This window comes from Capra hircus, chromosome 8, assembly GCF_001704415.2.
Source record: "Capra hircus breed San Clemente chromosome 8, ASM170441v1, whole genome shotgun sequence".
In the NCBI taxonomy this organism is placed as follows: Eukaryota; Metazoa; Chordata; class Mammalia; order Artiodactyla; family Bovidae; genus Capra; species Capra hircus.
Genome location: NC_030815.1, coordinates 78,731,897 through 78,748,120, shown reverse-complemented (window position 1 = coordinate 78,748,120; position 16,224 = coordinate 78,731,897). Strand labels below are relative to the sequence as shown.

The 16,224-nt window shown below is 37.2% G+C and overlaps 1 protein-coding gene across 2 annotated transcripts in view; it reads left to right on the top strand.

Annotated features, from left to right (window-relative positions):
* The window catches only part of AGTPBP1 (ATP/GTP binding protein 1), a 190,558-nt gene that overhangs the window by 43,186 nt on the left and 131,148 nt on the right, over window positions 1-16,224 (top strand). The window contains exons 4-7 of one of the 2 annotated variants that reach the window (XM_018052439.1): window positions 3,597-3,664; window positions 11,925-11,988; window positions 12,384-12,530; window positions 14,961-15,092. In XM_018052439.1, coding sequence (XP_017907928.1) covers window positions 3,597-3,664; window positions 11,925-11,988; window positions 12,384-12,530; window positions 14,961-15,092 — 411 coding nt within the window. The remainder of the gene's footprint in view (window positions 1-3,596; window positions 3,665-11,924; window positions 11,989-12,383; window positions 12,531-14,960; window positions 15,093-16,224) is intronic. The other variant, XM_018052440.1, reaches the window with a different exon arrangement.

Sequence of the window (16,224 nt, the reverse complement as noted above, 5' to 3'; positions counted from 1 at the left end):
GAGACCATGTATTCTCATTCAGGCATCATTGTTCCATTGATACAGTACAGGCAGAGAAGATTGAGCTTAATTCTTAAGGGCCCTAGGGTTTTTGGAATTGTAAATGAACAGTGGTTTCATCTTCAAGTCACAAGATGGCATTAGTTTCTAATAAGAGAAACTTTAAAGTCAGGCATTGCCTTTTCCTTCCTAGGTATGAAAGCCCTGGATAGCTTCTTTCTCCTATATAAGTATATTTTGTTTATGTTGAAAGTCAGTTGTTTCATGTAGCCAACTCACTGCAGCTGCTACATCAGCACTTGCTGCTTTACTTCACACTTTTATGTTATAGAGGGAACTTCTTTCATTAAGCCTAATGAATTAAGCCTCTGTTAGCTTTAAACATTTCTTCTGCAGGAAAAAGTATTACGTGCAAATATAAATCAAAAGAAAACTGGGGTAGCAATATTTGTATCAGACAAAATAAAATAAATCAAATAAATAAAAAATAAATCAGAAAAAGTAGACTTTAAAGACAGTAAAGGACTTAACATGATGATCAAGGGGTCAACTCAATTGTAAATAAATATGCACCTAATGTAGGAGCACCTATATACGTGCAGCAAATATTAAAGGTATAAAGGGAGAATAGGCACAAAGGGAGAACTAGACAGTAATACAATAGTAGTAGGGGCCTTTAACACCCCACCCCACTTACATCAATGGACATATCATCCAGACAGAAAATCAGCAAGGAAACACTGGCCTTAAATGACACATTAAACCAAATAAACTATATATATACATTCTCTCTGAAAGCAGCAAAGTACACATTCTCCAGGATAGACTGTATGCTAGGCCACAAAATAAGCCTGGGGAAATTTAAGAAAATTGAAGTCATATCAAGTACTTTTCTAACCCCAAAACTGTGAGCCTGGAAAGCAACTATAAGGAAAAAACTGCAAAGCGCAAATTTGTGGAAGCTAAATGGAGAAGGCAATGGCACCCCACTCCAGCACTCTTGTCTGGAAAATCCCGTGGACGGAGGAGCCTGATGGGCCGCAGTCCATGGGGTCGCTAAGAGTTGGACACGATTGAGTGACTTCACTTTCACTTTTCACTTTCATGCATTGGAGAAGGAAATGGCAACCCACTCCAGTGTTCTTGCCTGGAGAATCCCAGGGACGGGGGAGCCTGGTGGGCTGCCGTCTATGGGGTCGCACAGAGTCGGACACGACTGAAGCAACTTAGCAGCAGCAAACAGATGTTACTAAACAAGAAATGGACCATTGAAGAAATCAAAGAAAATCATAAAATACCTGGAAACAAGTAAAATGAAAATAATAGTCTGAGATCCATAGGATGCAGTAAAAGCTGTTCTCACAGGCACGTCTATAGTGATACAAGCTGACCTCAGGAGACAAGAGTCTCAAATAAGCAATCCAGCCTTACACCGAAGGGAAGTGGGGGGAAAAAAAGAACAAAAAACCCCCAGAGTTACTAGAATGAACTAAATCATAAAGATCAGAGCAGAAATAAATGATATAAGACCAAAAAAATAGAAAAGTCAGTGAAACTAAGAGCTGGTTTTTTGAAAAGATAAAATTGATAAGCCTATAGCCAGATACATTAAAAAAAGAGGGTGTTCAAAATGATAAAATCAGAAATGAAAAGGACATTATAGCTGATACCACAGAAATAAATATGATCGCAAGAGACTACTGTGAACAACTATATAGCAATAAAATGGACAATCTAGGGAATATAGGCACATTTTTAGAAATGTACAGTGTCACCAACCCTCAGGGAAATGCAAATAAAAACCCCGATGGGATATCACCTCACACCTGTCAGAATGGCTGTCAATAAAAGGAACACAAATAACAAATGTTGGTGAGGAAGTGGAGGAAAAAACCCTTGTACAGTGTTGGTAGGAATGTAAATTGGTACAACCACTGTGGAAAACAGTATGGAGGTTTCTCAAAAGACTAATGATAAAACTACCATTTGATCCAGAAATTCCACTCCTGAGTATATTCCAAAAAACCCCCAAATACTAATTTTAGAAGATATATATTTACACCCCAGTATTCATATCAGCATTATTTACAGTTGCCAGTATATGGAAGTAACTATCAACAGATGAATGGATGAGAAGATATGATACACACACACACACACACACACACACACAGGTGCAAAATGGAATACTACTCAGCCATAAAAAGAACAATATTTGCCATTTGCATAGCAACATGGGTGGACTTGGTGGCATTACTCCAAGAGAAAGAAGTCCGACAGAGAAAGACAAGTACTGTATGATATCACTTAAATGTGATCTTAAAAGTATAACAAATGGGAATATAACAAAGAAGCAAATACACAGATATAGAGAACAAACTAGTGATTATTAGTGGGGAGGGAGGTGCAGTTAAGTGGTGGCGAATGAGAGGTAGAAAGTATTTGATGTAAGCTAGGCTACAAGGATATATTGTACACATGAGGAGTATAATCAGTGTTATTTTAACTCTACATAGAGTGTAACCTTTAAAATTTGTGTAAAATATATAGAAATACATTTGAAGTGTATCTCTTTTCCTAAATATTGGCCTCTAAGCTCCCTTTCCCCCTTTTTTAATTAAAGGAAAAGAAATGTGGAGAAATTTAGAAATCTTTAAACAATAGAAATAATTTATATTGATTTTTTTCTATTTATTGTGATAGAAGGGATCATCTGAGTCATGAGTTGTTCTTCATTAGTCTTATTTCTATGTGCTTCAAATTAAAAAAACTTTTTTATTGAGGTATAATTGATTTACAGTGTCGTATTTTTTAAAAAATTGAAGTCAGAATTTAAAAATAGTATTAATTTAATGAAACCACTTCAAAATGGTGGTAGGCTTCTGTTTTCATGAATTTCTGGTTTTTGTCATAAAGATAATAAGGAGGCTTGCCTTTATTGTTCCTACTTCACCTCTGGTTCTGGTACCTGTCTTATTATATTGATCTTAAGATTTTAGATGTATTGACAGGGATTCACTTAGTCCATGATAGAAGCTGTGATGAAATGCAGGGAAGGTCTTGTGAACTGAAATCCAAAAGTACACACAGAGTAGAGCTAGCAACATCAGTGGAAGGAACATTTAAGAACCAATTTAGAGTATTTACTGGGCCAGTGGAGACATTGATTATATGTTTTATACATTATCTAACCAGTCCATTCTAAAGGAGATCAGTCCTGGGTGTTCTTTGGAAGGAATGATGCTAAAGCTGAAACTCCAGTACTTTGGCCACCTCATGCGAAGAGTTGACTCACTGGAAAAGACTCTGATGCTGGGAGGGCGTGGGGGCAGGAGGAGAAGGGGATGACAGAGGATGAGATGGCTGGATGGCATCACTGATTCGATGGACGTGAATTTGAGTGAACTCCAGGAGTTGGTGATGGACAGGGAGGCCTGGCGTGCTGCAATTCATGGGTCGCAAAGAGTCGGACACGACTGAGCGACTGAACTGAACTGAACTGAATCTTATTATATGTTAACTATATGATAAATCTTTATGCAGTTTTTTTTTCTTTCATGTTTTAGAAGAAAGCTTTTTTTCCCCCTACTTTTCAGAAAAAACAAGGAGAGAAATGACAGCCAAAGGTTCTACAGGAATGGAGGTTCTGCTGTCAACATTAGAGGTTGGTCACTGATATGTTTAATTATGTAGCTGTTAATACCAACTAGTACTGAGGGGAAAAGAAATTGAAGTACAGAATTTTTATCCTAGTGGAAGAGCCAGTGAATGGGAGTTTATTTTTTAGATTACTCACAATGGGGATATAAGCATTCTGATATATATTAGGTAAACCTCTAACTTTATTTCCCTATGGTTATAATGATAGCCCTACTTTAAATCTTAACATTAAAAATAAAACACTAGTTGGAAATAAACCTTTAGCTTAAAAGATTGAAATTGGAAATTCTCACTTACTGTGTCAGTTGCTATATATTCATGATTAAGTGTACTTCATACATTGGTTGCATAACTGTTGATATTAATTGCATTTCTGTGCTAGTATAAAAGTTTGTGGTGGATCAGCAGGACATGCTCAGAATCACAATTTTATATTTTATTCAGTGCAATGTTAAGAATAAGAATTAAGTACATTGTATACCTTAGACTTAAACAATGTTATATGTCAAATTATATCTCATTAGAACTGGGGGGGAAAGATCAGGAGTGAGTTCATGTGTTGTTGTTCAGTTGCTCAGTCATGTCTGACTCTTTGAGACCCCATGGACTGCAGCACACCAGGCTTCCCTGTCCTTCACTGTCTCCCAGAGTTTTATCAAACTCATGTCCATCGAGTCAGTGATGCCATCCAACCATCTTATCCTCTGTTGCCCTTTCTCCTCCTGACCTGTCTTTACCAGCATCAGTGTCTTTTCCAGTGAGTTGCCTCTTCATGTCAGGTGGCCAAAGTGTGTGTGTGTGTTGTGTCTGTGTTTTGAATGCACCACACCATATGGCCTACAGGGTCTTATTTCCCTAACTAGGGATTGAACCTGTGCTCTTGGCAGTGAAAGCACAGAGTCCTAACCACTGGACCACCAGGGAATTCCTGTTTTGTTTTTTTTTTTTAGTTTAATTAATTTACAATATTATATTTTTTATAGTTTCAGACGTACAGCATAGTGATTCAGTATTTTTGCAGTTTATATCCATTAAAATTATTATAAGATAATGACTGTAAATTCCCTGTGCTGCACAATACATTCTTGTTGCCTGTATTTTTTACATAATAGTTTGTAAGTCTTAATTCCATACCCCTATCATGCCATTTTCCCCATCAGAAACCACTAGTTTGTTTTCTGTATTTGTGAGACTGTTTCAGTTTTGCTTTATCCATTTGTTTGTATTATTTTTTAGAGTCCACATATAAGTGATAGTGTATAATATTTGTCTTTCTCTCTGATTTATTTCACTAAGCATAAAATTCTCTAGGTTCATCCACATTACTGCAAATGGTAGGATTTCATCATTTTTTCTATGGCTGAGTAATATTGTTTGGCTGTTGGTGGATACTTGGGTTGCTTCCATAGCTTGGCTATTATAAATAGTACTGCTATGAACATTGGGGTTCATAAATCTCTTCAAATAAATGTTTTTGTTGCTTTTATTTTTTTGGATATATACTCAGAAGTCAATTGCTGGATCATACAGTTGTTCTATTTTTAGTTTCGAGAAACATTCATACTATTTTCCACAGTGGCTGCACCAATATACATTCCTACCAGCAGTGTACAAAGGTTTTTTTCTTCCACATCCTTTGCAACATTTGTTTTTTGTGTTCTTTTGAAGATAGCCGTTCTGACAGGTGTGAGGTGAAACCTCGTTGTTTTGATTCGCATTTCTATAATAATTGTCCTTGCATGTGTGTGTGTGCGAAGTCACTTCAATTGTGTCTGACTCTTTGCAACTGTACCCCGCCAGGTTACTTTGTCCATGGGATTCTCCACACAAGAATACTGGAGTGGGTTGCCGTTTTCTCCTCTAGGGGATCTTCCCAACCCAGGGATCGAAGCTCTGTGTCTTATGTCTACTGCATTGGCAGTGGGTTCTTTGCCACTGGTGCCACCTGGGAAACCATAATAATTATCCTTATATCTCCCATTTGTAATTCACCACCCCCCATCTCTGTTGACCTCAATAAATTGAGACATGAACAAACAGAAAAAAGCATGGCTAACAATACATATATCAGACCAAAAAACCCTTTTTAAAAAAAGGGTAAAACAAAAGACAAAGAAGGACATTATATAATAATAATAGGATGAATACAAAAAGAGGATATTAAATTCATTAACACATATGCATTCAGTATAAGCACCTAAAAATATAAAGCAAATACTGACGGACATGAAAGGAGAAGTAGACAATAATGCTTAACAGTAGGGGACTTTAACACCCACTGACTAGACCCTTCAGGTATGCCCTAATTTGAATCCCTTACAATTATACCGTGGAAGTGAGAAATAGATTCAAGGGATTAGATCTGATACACAGAGTGCCTGATGAACTGTAGTTGGAGGTTCAAGACATTGTACAGGAGACAGGGATCAAGACCATCCCCAAGAAAAAGAAATGCAAAAAAGCAAAATGGCTGTCTGAGGAGGCCTTACAAATAGCTGAGAAAAGAAGAGAAGTGAAGAGCAAAGGAGAAAAGGAAAGATATACCCATTTGAATGCAGAGTTCCAAAGAATAGCAAGGAGAGATAAGAAAGCTTTCCTCAGTGATAAATGCAAAGAAATAGAGGAAAACAACAGAATGGGAAAGACTAGAGTTCTCTGTAACAAAATTAGAGATACCAAGAGAACATTTCATGCAAAGATGGACTCAATAAAGGACAGAAATGGTATGGACCTAACAGAAGCAGAAGATATTAAGAAGAGGTGGCAAGAATACACAGAAGAACTGTACAAAAAAGATCTTCGTGACCATATAATCACGATGGTATGGTCACTCACTTCAGAATGCAAAGTCAAGTGGGCCTTAGGAAGCATCATTATGAACAAAGCTAGTGGAGGTCATGGAATTCCAGTTGTGCTATTTCAGATCCTAAAAGATGATGCTGTGGAAGTGCTGCACTCAATATGCCAGCAAATTTGGAAAACTTTGCAGTGGCTACAGGACAGTTTTCATTCAAATCCTAAAGAAAGGCAATGCCAAAGAATGCTCAAACTACCGCACAATTGTACTCATCTCACATGCTAGTAAAGTGATGCTCAAAATTCTCCAAGCCAGGCTTCAGCAATACGTGAACCGTGAACTTCCAGATGTTCAAGCTGGTTTTAGAAAAGGCAGAGGAACCAGAGATCAAATTGCCAACATCCATTGGATTATCAAAAAAGCAAGGGAGTTCCAAAAAAACATCTACTTCTGCTTTATTGACTATACCAAAGCCTTTGACTGTGTGGATCACCACAAACTGTGGAAAATTCTTCAAGAGATGGGAATACCAGACCACCTGACCTGCCTCTTGAGAAATCTGTATGCAGGTCAGGAAGCAACAGTTAGAATTAGACACGGAACAACACACTGATTCCAAATAGGGAAAGGAGTAAGTCAAGGTTGTATACTGTCACCCTGCTTATTTAACTTACATGCAGAGTCCATCATGAGAAACGCTGGGCTGAATGAAGCACAAGCTGGAATCAAGATTGCCTGAAGAAATATCAGTAACCTGAGATAAGCAGATGACACCACCCTTATGGCAGAAAGTGAAGAAGAACTAAAGAGCCTCTTGATGAAAGTAAAGAGAATGAAAACGTTGGCCTAAAATTCAACATTCAGAAAACTAAGATCATGGCATCCAGTCCCATCACTTCATTGCAAATAGATAAACAGTGGAAACAGTGACAGACCTTATTTTTTGGGGCTCCAAAATCACTGCAGATGGTGACTGCAATCATGAAATTAAAAGATGCTTTCTCTTTGGAAGGAAAGTTGTGACCAACTTAGACAGCATATTAAAAAGCAGAGACTTTACTTAGCCAACAAAGGGCTGTCTAATCAGTTCAGTACAGTCGCTCAGTCGTGTCCGAACCTTTGAGACCCCATGAACTGCAGCATGCCAGGCCTCCCTGTCCATCACCAACTCTCAGAGTTCACCCACACTCATCCCTTGAGTCAGTGATGCCATCCAACCATCTCATCCTCTGTTGTCCCCTTCTCCTCTCGCCTTCAATCTTTCCTGACATCAGGGTCTTTTCCAATGAGTCAGCTCTTTGCATGAGGTAGCCAAAGTATTGGAGTTTCAGCTGCAACATCAGTCCTTCCAATGAACATCCAGGACTGATTTCGTTTAGGATGGACTGGTTGGATCTCCTTGCAGTCCAATGGACTCTCAAGAGTCTTCTCCAACACCACAGTTCAAAAGCATCAATTCTTCAGCGCTCAGCTTTCTGTATAGTCCAACTCTCACATCCATACATGACCACTGGAGAAACCATAGCATTGACTAGACAGACCTTTGTTGATATAGTAATGTCTTTGCTTTTTAATGTGCTGTCTAGGTTGGTAATAACTTTCCCTCTAAGGAGTAAGCGTTTCTTAATTTCATGGCTGCAGTCACCATCTGCAGTGATTTTGGAGCCCCCCAAAATAAAATCAGCCACTGTTTCCACTGTTTCCCCATCTATTTCCCATGAAGTGATGAGACTGGATGACATGATCTTAGTTTCCTGAATGTTGAACTTTAAGCCAGCTTTGTCACTCTCCTCTTTCACTTTCATCAAGAGGCTCTTTATTTCTTCACTTTCTGCCATAAGAAGGTGTCATCTGCATATCTGAGGTTGTCGATATTTCTTCCAGCAATCTTGATTCCAGCTTGTGCTTCATCCAGCCCAGCATATCTCATGATGTACTCTACATATAAGTTAAATAAGCAGGGTGACAATATACAGCCTTGACATACTCCTTTTCCTATTTGGAACCAGTCTGTTGTTCCCTGTCTAGTTCTAACTGTTGTCTCATGACCTACATACAGGTTTCTCATGAGGCAGGTCAGGTGGTCTAGTATTCCCATCTCTTTCAGAATTTTCCACGGTTTATTGTGATCCACACAGTCAAAGGCTTTGGCCTAGTCAATAAAAAGCAGAGACTTTACTCAAACTTCCCTGGTGGCTTAGACGGTAAAGCGTCTGTATACAATGAGGGAGATCCGAGTTCAGTCCCTGGGTCAGGAAGATACCCTGGAGAAGGAAATGGCAACCCACTCCAGTACTATTGCCTGGAAAATCCTGTGGATGGAGGAGCCTGATAGACTACAGTCCATGGCTTCGCAAAGAGTCGGACACAACTGAGCGACTTCACTTCACTCTTACTTAGCCAACAAAGGGCCATCTAATCAAGGCTATGATTTTTCCAGTAGTCATGTGTGGACGTGAAAATTGGACTATAAAGAAAGCTGAGCGCAGAAGAATTAATGTTTTTGAACAGTGGTGTTAGAGGAGACTTTTGAGAGTCCCTTGGATTCAAGGAGATCCAACTAGTCAGTCTTAACAGTCCTGAATATTCATTGGGAGGACTGATATTAAAATTGAAATTTCAATACTTTGGCCACCTGATGTGAAGAGCTGACTCGTTTGAAAAGACTCTGATGATGGGAAAATTTGAAGGTGGGAGGAGAAGGGGATGACAGAGGAAGAGATGGTTGAATGGCATCACTGGCTCAATGCATGAGTTTGAGTAAACTCTGGGATTTGGTGATGGACAGGGAGGCCTGGCGTGCTGCAGTCCATGGGGTCCAAAGATTCGGACACGACTGAGCAACTGAACTGAAGTGAGCAGGACATTACATCCCAAAATAGCAGAGTATATAATCTTTTCAAGTGCACATGGAAACTTCTCCAGAACAGACCACATTTTAGGCCACATAGCAAGTCTCAAAAAATTAAAAGGCACATGAAAAAAATGTATAAAATGATACTGATAGTTTATGGTGAACAGTGTCAGATTTGTGATCTCTGAAGAAGATTTGGCTTCAGGACCCGGGACCAGGCTTGATTACTCAAGAGCTTTTGTGTAGCAGGGTTTTATTAAAGTATGAAAAGAGACAGAGAAAGCTTCTGACATAGATATCAGAAGGGGGATGGAGAGTGCCCCCCTGGCTAGCTCTAGTGAGGGAATTATATACTTTTTTATTTAGCTATTACAATAAATCAGAGAATGTCTCAAGGTTGTAAAAATTTTACCAGATCCACTCCCACAATTTACATTTTAGAATAACAGGATTAGAATTTAACAACAGAAAGATCCTACCAGACCCACTCCCGTAATATACATTCTAAGAACAGGATTAGACAGGTTTTCAAGAAGGAAAGCTTCCCTGGTGGCTCAGATGGTAAAACATCTGCCTATAATGTGGGAGACCTGGGTTTGATCCCTGGGTCGGGAAGATCCCCTGGCGAAGGAAATGGCAACCCACTCCAGTATTCTTGCCTGGAAAATCCCATGGATGGAGGCACCTGGCAGGCTAGACTCCACGGGGTCACAGAGTTGGACAGGACTTCACTTTCACTTTCAAGGAGAAATTGTCCTCACGCAGGATACATTGTTGTTATATAATCCTTAGTACAGAGTTTGAACTGAGTTGTTTGTTGTGTAATCCTCAGTCCTGGGCTTAAAGAAAGAAAAAATTTTTTTATGTGACTAAGACTAAGGACTGTAGAGAAAAAAAGTCCTTTCCTCCTCCTTGAGAATTCCAGACCTCTTTCTCCTCGGGGACCACCCCCTCCCAAATTCTTATCAACCTGCCTAGGAATTGACTCTCTTATTGGAATCAACTCTCTCAATACCTTATTGTGTTACAGTGGGTGTTAAAGTCCCCTACTCTTAAGTATTATTGTCAGTTTCTTCTTTTGTGTCTGTTACTATTTGCTTTATATTTTTAGGTGCTGTATATTGAGTGCATATATGTTAATGAGTTTAATATCCTCTTTTTGTATTGGTCCTTTTATTATTACATAATTCCCTTCTTTATCTTTTGTTTTACAAGTTTTTTGTCTGATATGTATATTGCTACCCATACTTTTTCTGTATGCTCCTGTCTCTATTGAAGTCAGCAGAGATGGGAGGTGGTGAATTAGAAAAGGGAGACCTATCTGGATAAGGCCTAGAGATAACAGTGTAACTTCCATTCAGGTTTCAGTGGCTTGAATGCAATTATGTGTCCCAAACCTAATTATAAAATGTGGAAAATGTGGTTTGGCTGTGTACCCAGGAAGAAGATAAACACATAGCAATATTGCTCCTGTAACAATCCATTCTTTTCTTTAACAAATGTTTGTCTCTCATTCTTCCAGCTTCATCCCCAGTGAGTCAGTGGTCCAGTTAATAATACCCTCAGTGCTAAGACAAGGGTCTCTGCTTAATGTGTGGTCCTCTTTCTGTTCTGGATTTGACTTTTTGGACCCATTAGTTTCTGCCCTTAAATGGTGAAGCAGAGACAGTATTTATTCCTTTTTGGAAGGAGTTAGAACAAGAGTCCCATTCTAGTCACTGATACACTGCAATTTTGAAATTTGTCTAAATAAACACTGTAAAATCCTTCTATTCTGAGATCAGGCAGTTTCTTGAATAGGCCACAGTTCTGTGGTCTATTTTTCTGAACATTGCTTTTAGTAAGAGAAATATAACCATAGTACAGTATTTAAACATTTTTTATTAAATTGTTTGTCCAAACTTTGGAAAATATTAATAATTACTCTTCAATTTTACTGGTAGGTGTGTAAATTGCTCCACTAAGAGCAAGTTAATAATACCTATCAGAATAAATGTCCATATCATTGACCCAGAAATTCCAGGAATTTCCCATGTACAGTTGTACTTGCTTCCCTGGAAGTGTATATACTTGGTTTTGGTTACAATTTTTTAATAGCAAAAGATTTTAAATATTTAAATGTCACATTGATAGGTGGTTACCTAACCAATGGCATTGCCATCTAATGGAATATATCAGGTATAATTATATCTTTTGGAGAAATCTATATATAAATGTATATTTCCTTGGATTTCTTTTATGTGTGTACATTATCTTGTTGGATACACAAAAAATTGATAATACAGTTACTCTTTGAGAGAGGAACTCAGTGACTGTTAGTCATGCCTTTTATATTTTGATACATTTATTTGTATTATCCATTTGGTAGAAGTTGATATGTCCAAATGACAAATTAATTCCTGTTGATATTAGTAGCTCAAATGATTTGCAAGAATTTTTAAGAGCATTAAGAAGAGACTGAAGTGATGTATGAGAATAGTGAAAACCTAAATACATTTATTCTTAGAGAAACCAAATAGGTCATCTGTAAATGTAGGTAGTTCCCAACAGAGAGAAGTTTGGGAATCACAGATTTATAATGTTTTAATAAAGCAAATAAACTGTTTATTTCAGAACACAAAAGATCTTCAAACTACACTTAATATCTTGAGCATTCTTGTTGAGCTGGTGTCAGCAGGTAAGTTTTTGTTTCCTTTGGTCTATTTCTATTTGTAAATAATGATCAAAAATGTATCATGTATACTTTGGAATTTTCTGATTCTCATACAGAGGCTATTCTGAGTATTGGAATCTGGAAGCCAAAATGTCATACTCTTTGTTGTTGCTTTGTTTTTGATATCTTCCAGTGTCCCTCAAACCCATGTGGTTTAGAGCCTTGAACATGAGTTTTGCATCAGTGTTTATTTACTGTCCATGCTATTTTTTAATTAATATAAAGTAAAATTTTATTTTGATGTTATTTGTTTGCCTTCTGAAGTCATCACTTTTACTTGAATGCTAACAAGGTGCAATATCTAATATATTATGGAAGAACTTGTGGTTTGAATAGATTTCTTTCAAAAAACTTTTTAGGTGGAGGTCGAAGAGCGAGTTTCTTGGTCTCCAAAGGTGGTTCACAAATATTATTGCAGTTACTTATGAATGCCAGCAAAGAATCGCCCCTGAATGAGGAGTTAATGGTGCAGATTCATTCCATTCTTGCAAAGATTGGACCGAAAGGTAAGGGTTTCACTTCCATGACTATCAAGTGGGACTACTTTTGTTACGTTGGTTCTGTGTGCCTTGAAACTGGTAAACTTTAAAATCTAAAATTTTACTGCTTATTCTTAGCCTTAGTTAGGAATGCTTTTTATAGTTGACTAGTGACCTACATGAATTGAGGATCCTAAATTCCCACATTCCCACATATTTCTATTGCATGTGATGGAAAAAGGAAGACACAAATGTGTCAGAATCAGAAATGTGTCTTGGTGTGTGTGTGTGTTTCTGGCATGTATATGTTATAAAGGATACACATAACATGGATATTGTTGAGGCTAGAAGGAGGGAGTGTGCGTGGAGATGCTTTGAGGAGCATAGATATAAAACATGTTTTCTTTTCATTGTTGTTCAGTTGTTAAGTCATGTCCGACTCTTTGCGACCCCATGAATTGCAGCGTGCCAGGCTTTCCTGTCCTTCACTACCTCCCTGAGTTTGCTCAAATTCATGTCCATTGAGTCAGTGATGGACATGAGTTTGGTTGCTCATCACTATGACCAACCAATAGTGATAGTCATGTCTCAATACTTAAAAAGCTTACAAGCTAGTTAAGATCAAAAAAGATATAAAAAATTGTAAGACTGATTTATTACAATAGTAAGACATACAAAATATTGAAAACTACAAATTGAGAAAACATAGGCTATAAAACAAGAGAGGAAGCTGATTTAGATTAGGTTAAAAGAGAAAAGCATTCTTTGACTAGAACCTAAGCTCGGTGTAGAGTTGTTTGCACAGAGATTGAAATAACTCTCTAAACGCTTTGAGTAGTGATTTTTTAACAGTTCTGCCATTGCCTTGTGGCTTTAAAGTATTTGGCTACAGTGCTTTTTCTAAAAAGTGTCTGAAAATGTGTATGCAGTTTGTATACTTATGTGTATTTCATGCATATCTTTTAGTATTGTATGAATATTTAAGTAACACTGTTAATAATCATTGTCTTAAGGTATCCCTGAGATGACTTTAATTTTTCAGTTATCTTAGGGACCTTAAGACTTAAACATATATTCAGTTTATTTAAGAAACATGTTAGCTCTTTCTTATTTTTTAAACTATTATATTTGAGATTTAAGGGCAGCTTTCTGAAATTTTTGATGAAAATGAAAAATAAAATGAGAAAAGCTTTTTGTATTGGTGAATATTGTTATATCATGCTTCCTCCTCTATTTAAAACCAGGTTATCTTTCTTATGCTTTTCATTAGAGCATAAAGCTTTCATTATCTTTCTTGTGCTTAAATTAAGATATTGTTTACTTTATATTTTTATTTCTTTAAGGTCCCTTGTAAGTTGTAGCTCTTTTAATCTTTTCCTCTATACTTCTAAATTTTTGCTGTTTCCTTTATTATTTGACCTAGTTTTACATTTTTATATTATTGAATTATATTTGAATTTCTTGGGTGGTTTTCTAACTTTTTTACTTTTCCCTTATGGGCTGAGAATAATTTTCCCTTAGGAATATTAGGTTTTTTGACTTACATTTTCTGTTGATGAAATAACTGCTTGCTAGTCGTGCTTACTTCCTTTGTTAAAAATCTTAACATTCTTAAATTCTTGTTGTCCAGATTGTTTTTTTTTTTTACTATTTTAATCTCTTCCTAATAATAAAAATCAAGAACTTTCTTTTCTTCCTTTTCTTTGTTAAGAATTAGCTCCCTCTAGAAATTTATTTGATAATATTTTTTAGATTATTTTCTAATAAGCTGTTCATTATATTCTTTTGGGCTTCCCCAGTGGCTCAGCAATAACAAATCTGCCTGCATTGCAGGAGCCATAGGATACTCAAATTCAATCCCTGGATCTGGAAGATCCCCTGGAAGAGGGCATGGCAACCCACTCCAGTATTCTAATGCCTGGAAAATCCCATTGGCAGGGAGTCTGCTGGGCTACAGTCCATAGGGTTGCAAAGAGTCACTATTAAAGTGACTTAGTATGCATGCATGCATATTCTAAGTCTGAAAACAGTACAGTAAATATTAAGTAGATAATGTTGGTAATGTACATTTAGATTCTTCCTGATTCTCTTTAACCATGTGATGGCATTCCTTTGACTGTGTTAAGCTGGAGAGACTTTCCTGTGTAGGGTAAATCAGTTAAGTTATTCCTTTCAATAATGGTTTAAGTGCTGGGCCACTCCAGCCTCTGTTGCCCTACCCTATATTCCTGCCTGCCTCTTACTCTTTCTTTCAAGCCATGTTTTAGAAGTGTAAGAAGTATTAAAATATATAAGAAAATGATTACAGCTTTAGTTATTTCAGGTCAACTTTATATTAATAGTTGATAATATGCATTCATAGCATTAATTTTAGGAATTCCATTGTTTTATGACATTTTAATTTTAACCAAAAGTTACATAGGAATAAATTATGTTTGTTCATTAATTTTTAAACAGACAAAAAATTTGGAGTGAAAGCTAGAATTAATGGAGCTCTAAATATAACCCTGAATTTGGTCAAACAGAATTTGCAGAATCATCGCTTGGTTTTGCCTTGTCTTCAGCTTTTACGAGTATATTCTGCCAACTGTAAGTATTTCAGAGCAGCTTTTAGTTAGCTCGATGTTGTCACATTAACACAAAATGAAAATTTTAAAGTGCTTTAACTCCATAAATCTCTGAAAGTTGTGGACAAGGAACGAGAATATTTAATATGGCTCTTTGTAATTCTAACCACTCCCTCAAAGGTGATGCATGTAAGAAGGTGAGTTGACAAAGTCTTAAGAATTCTCATTAATTCCCCCCATTTGTAAAGGTGTGTAGTTAGGCTGATGAGTAGGCAGCCTGTGGAAGAGATGTTGAAGAATATCCGAGTATTGACAACTGGAAAAACTGCTGTGCCTATTTGGATTTTTACAGATGAGAGGAAAATTGAGAAGGAAGGAATGTGGTGGCATAGACACCTGGAGCTAATTATCTTTAGCAATCAATAGGGAAGTAGAAGAACCAAAATTAATAGGACAGGAGCCTCTGAGGAAGCTGTAGAGAGCAGTGATCAGAGAGAGCCTCAGATGAAGTGTCTCCCAACATAAACACACACACACACCCACGCCCACACCCACCCTCTCAGATGAAGTATCTCACAACACACACACACACACACACACACACACACACACGGAGAGATAGCCTCAGATAAAGTGTCCCCCAACACAAATACACACACACACACCCCCCACACCTACCCTCCCAGATGAAGTGTCTCACAACACACACACACACACCCCACACACACCCCCCATATATACTCTTTCTTTCTCTCTCTCTCTGTCTCTCGCTAATATAATATTAGGTCCCAACACCCGAGGTATGGATTTTCTATTTCCTGACTATGGATATGAGATTGGAATGTTAATAAGACGCTTGACATTGAGATTGTAGAGTACATTTTATTATAAGAACATCATTGCAAAGTAATGATAATCTCAGTGGTAGGTTTGTGTGTATGTGTATGTATTTATCTATTATCACTATCTATACTTTGAAAGTATATCTAAAGGTGTGCTCACAGAAAAATAGTTTTGAACACTTAAATAATTAACACTTATGTAATTAAAAAGAGCATAAGGAAATTAATGAATTGGCTATTTATAAAGAAATTAGGAACAGAGCAATAAACATAAGGAAAGTAGAGAATGAAATAGAAGAAATACATTAAAAA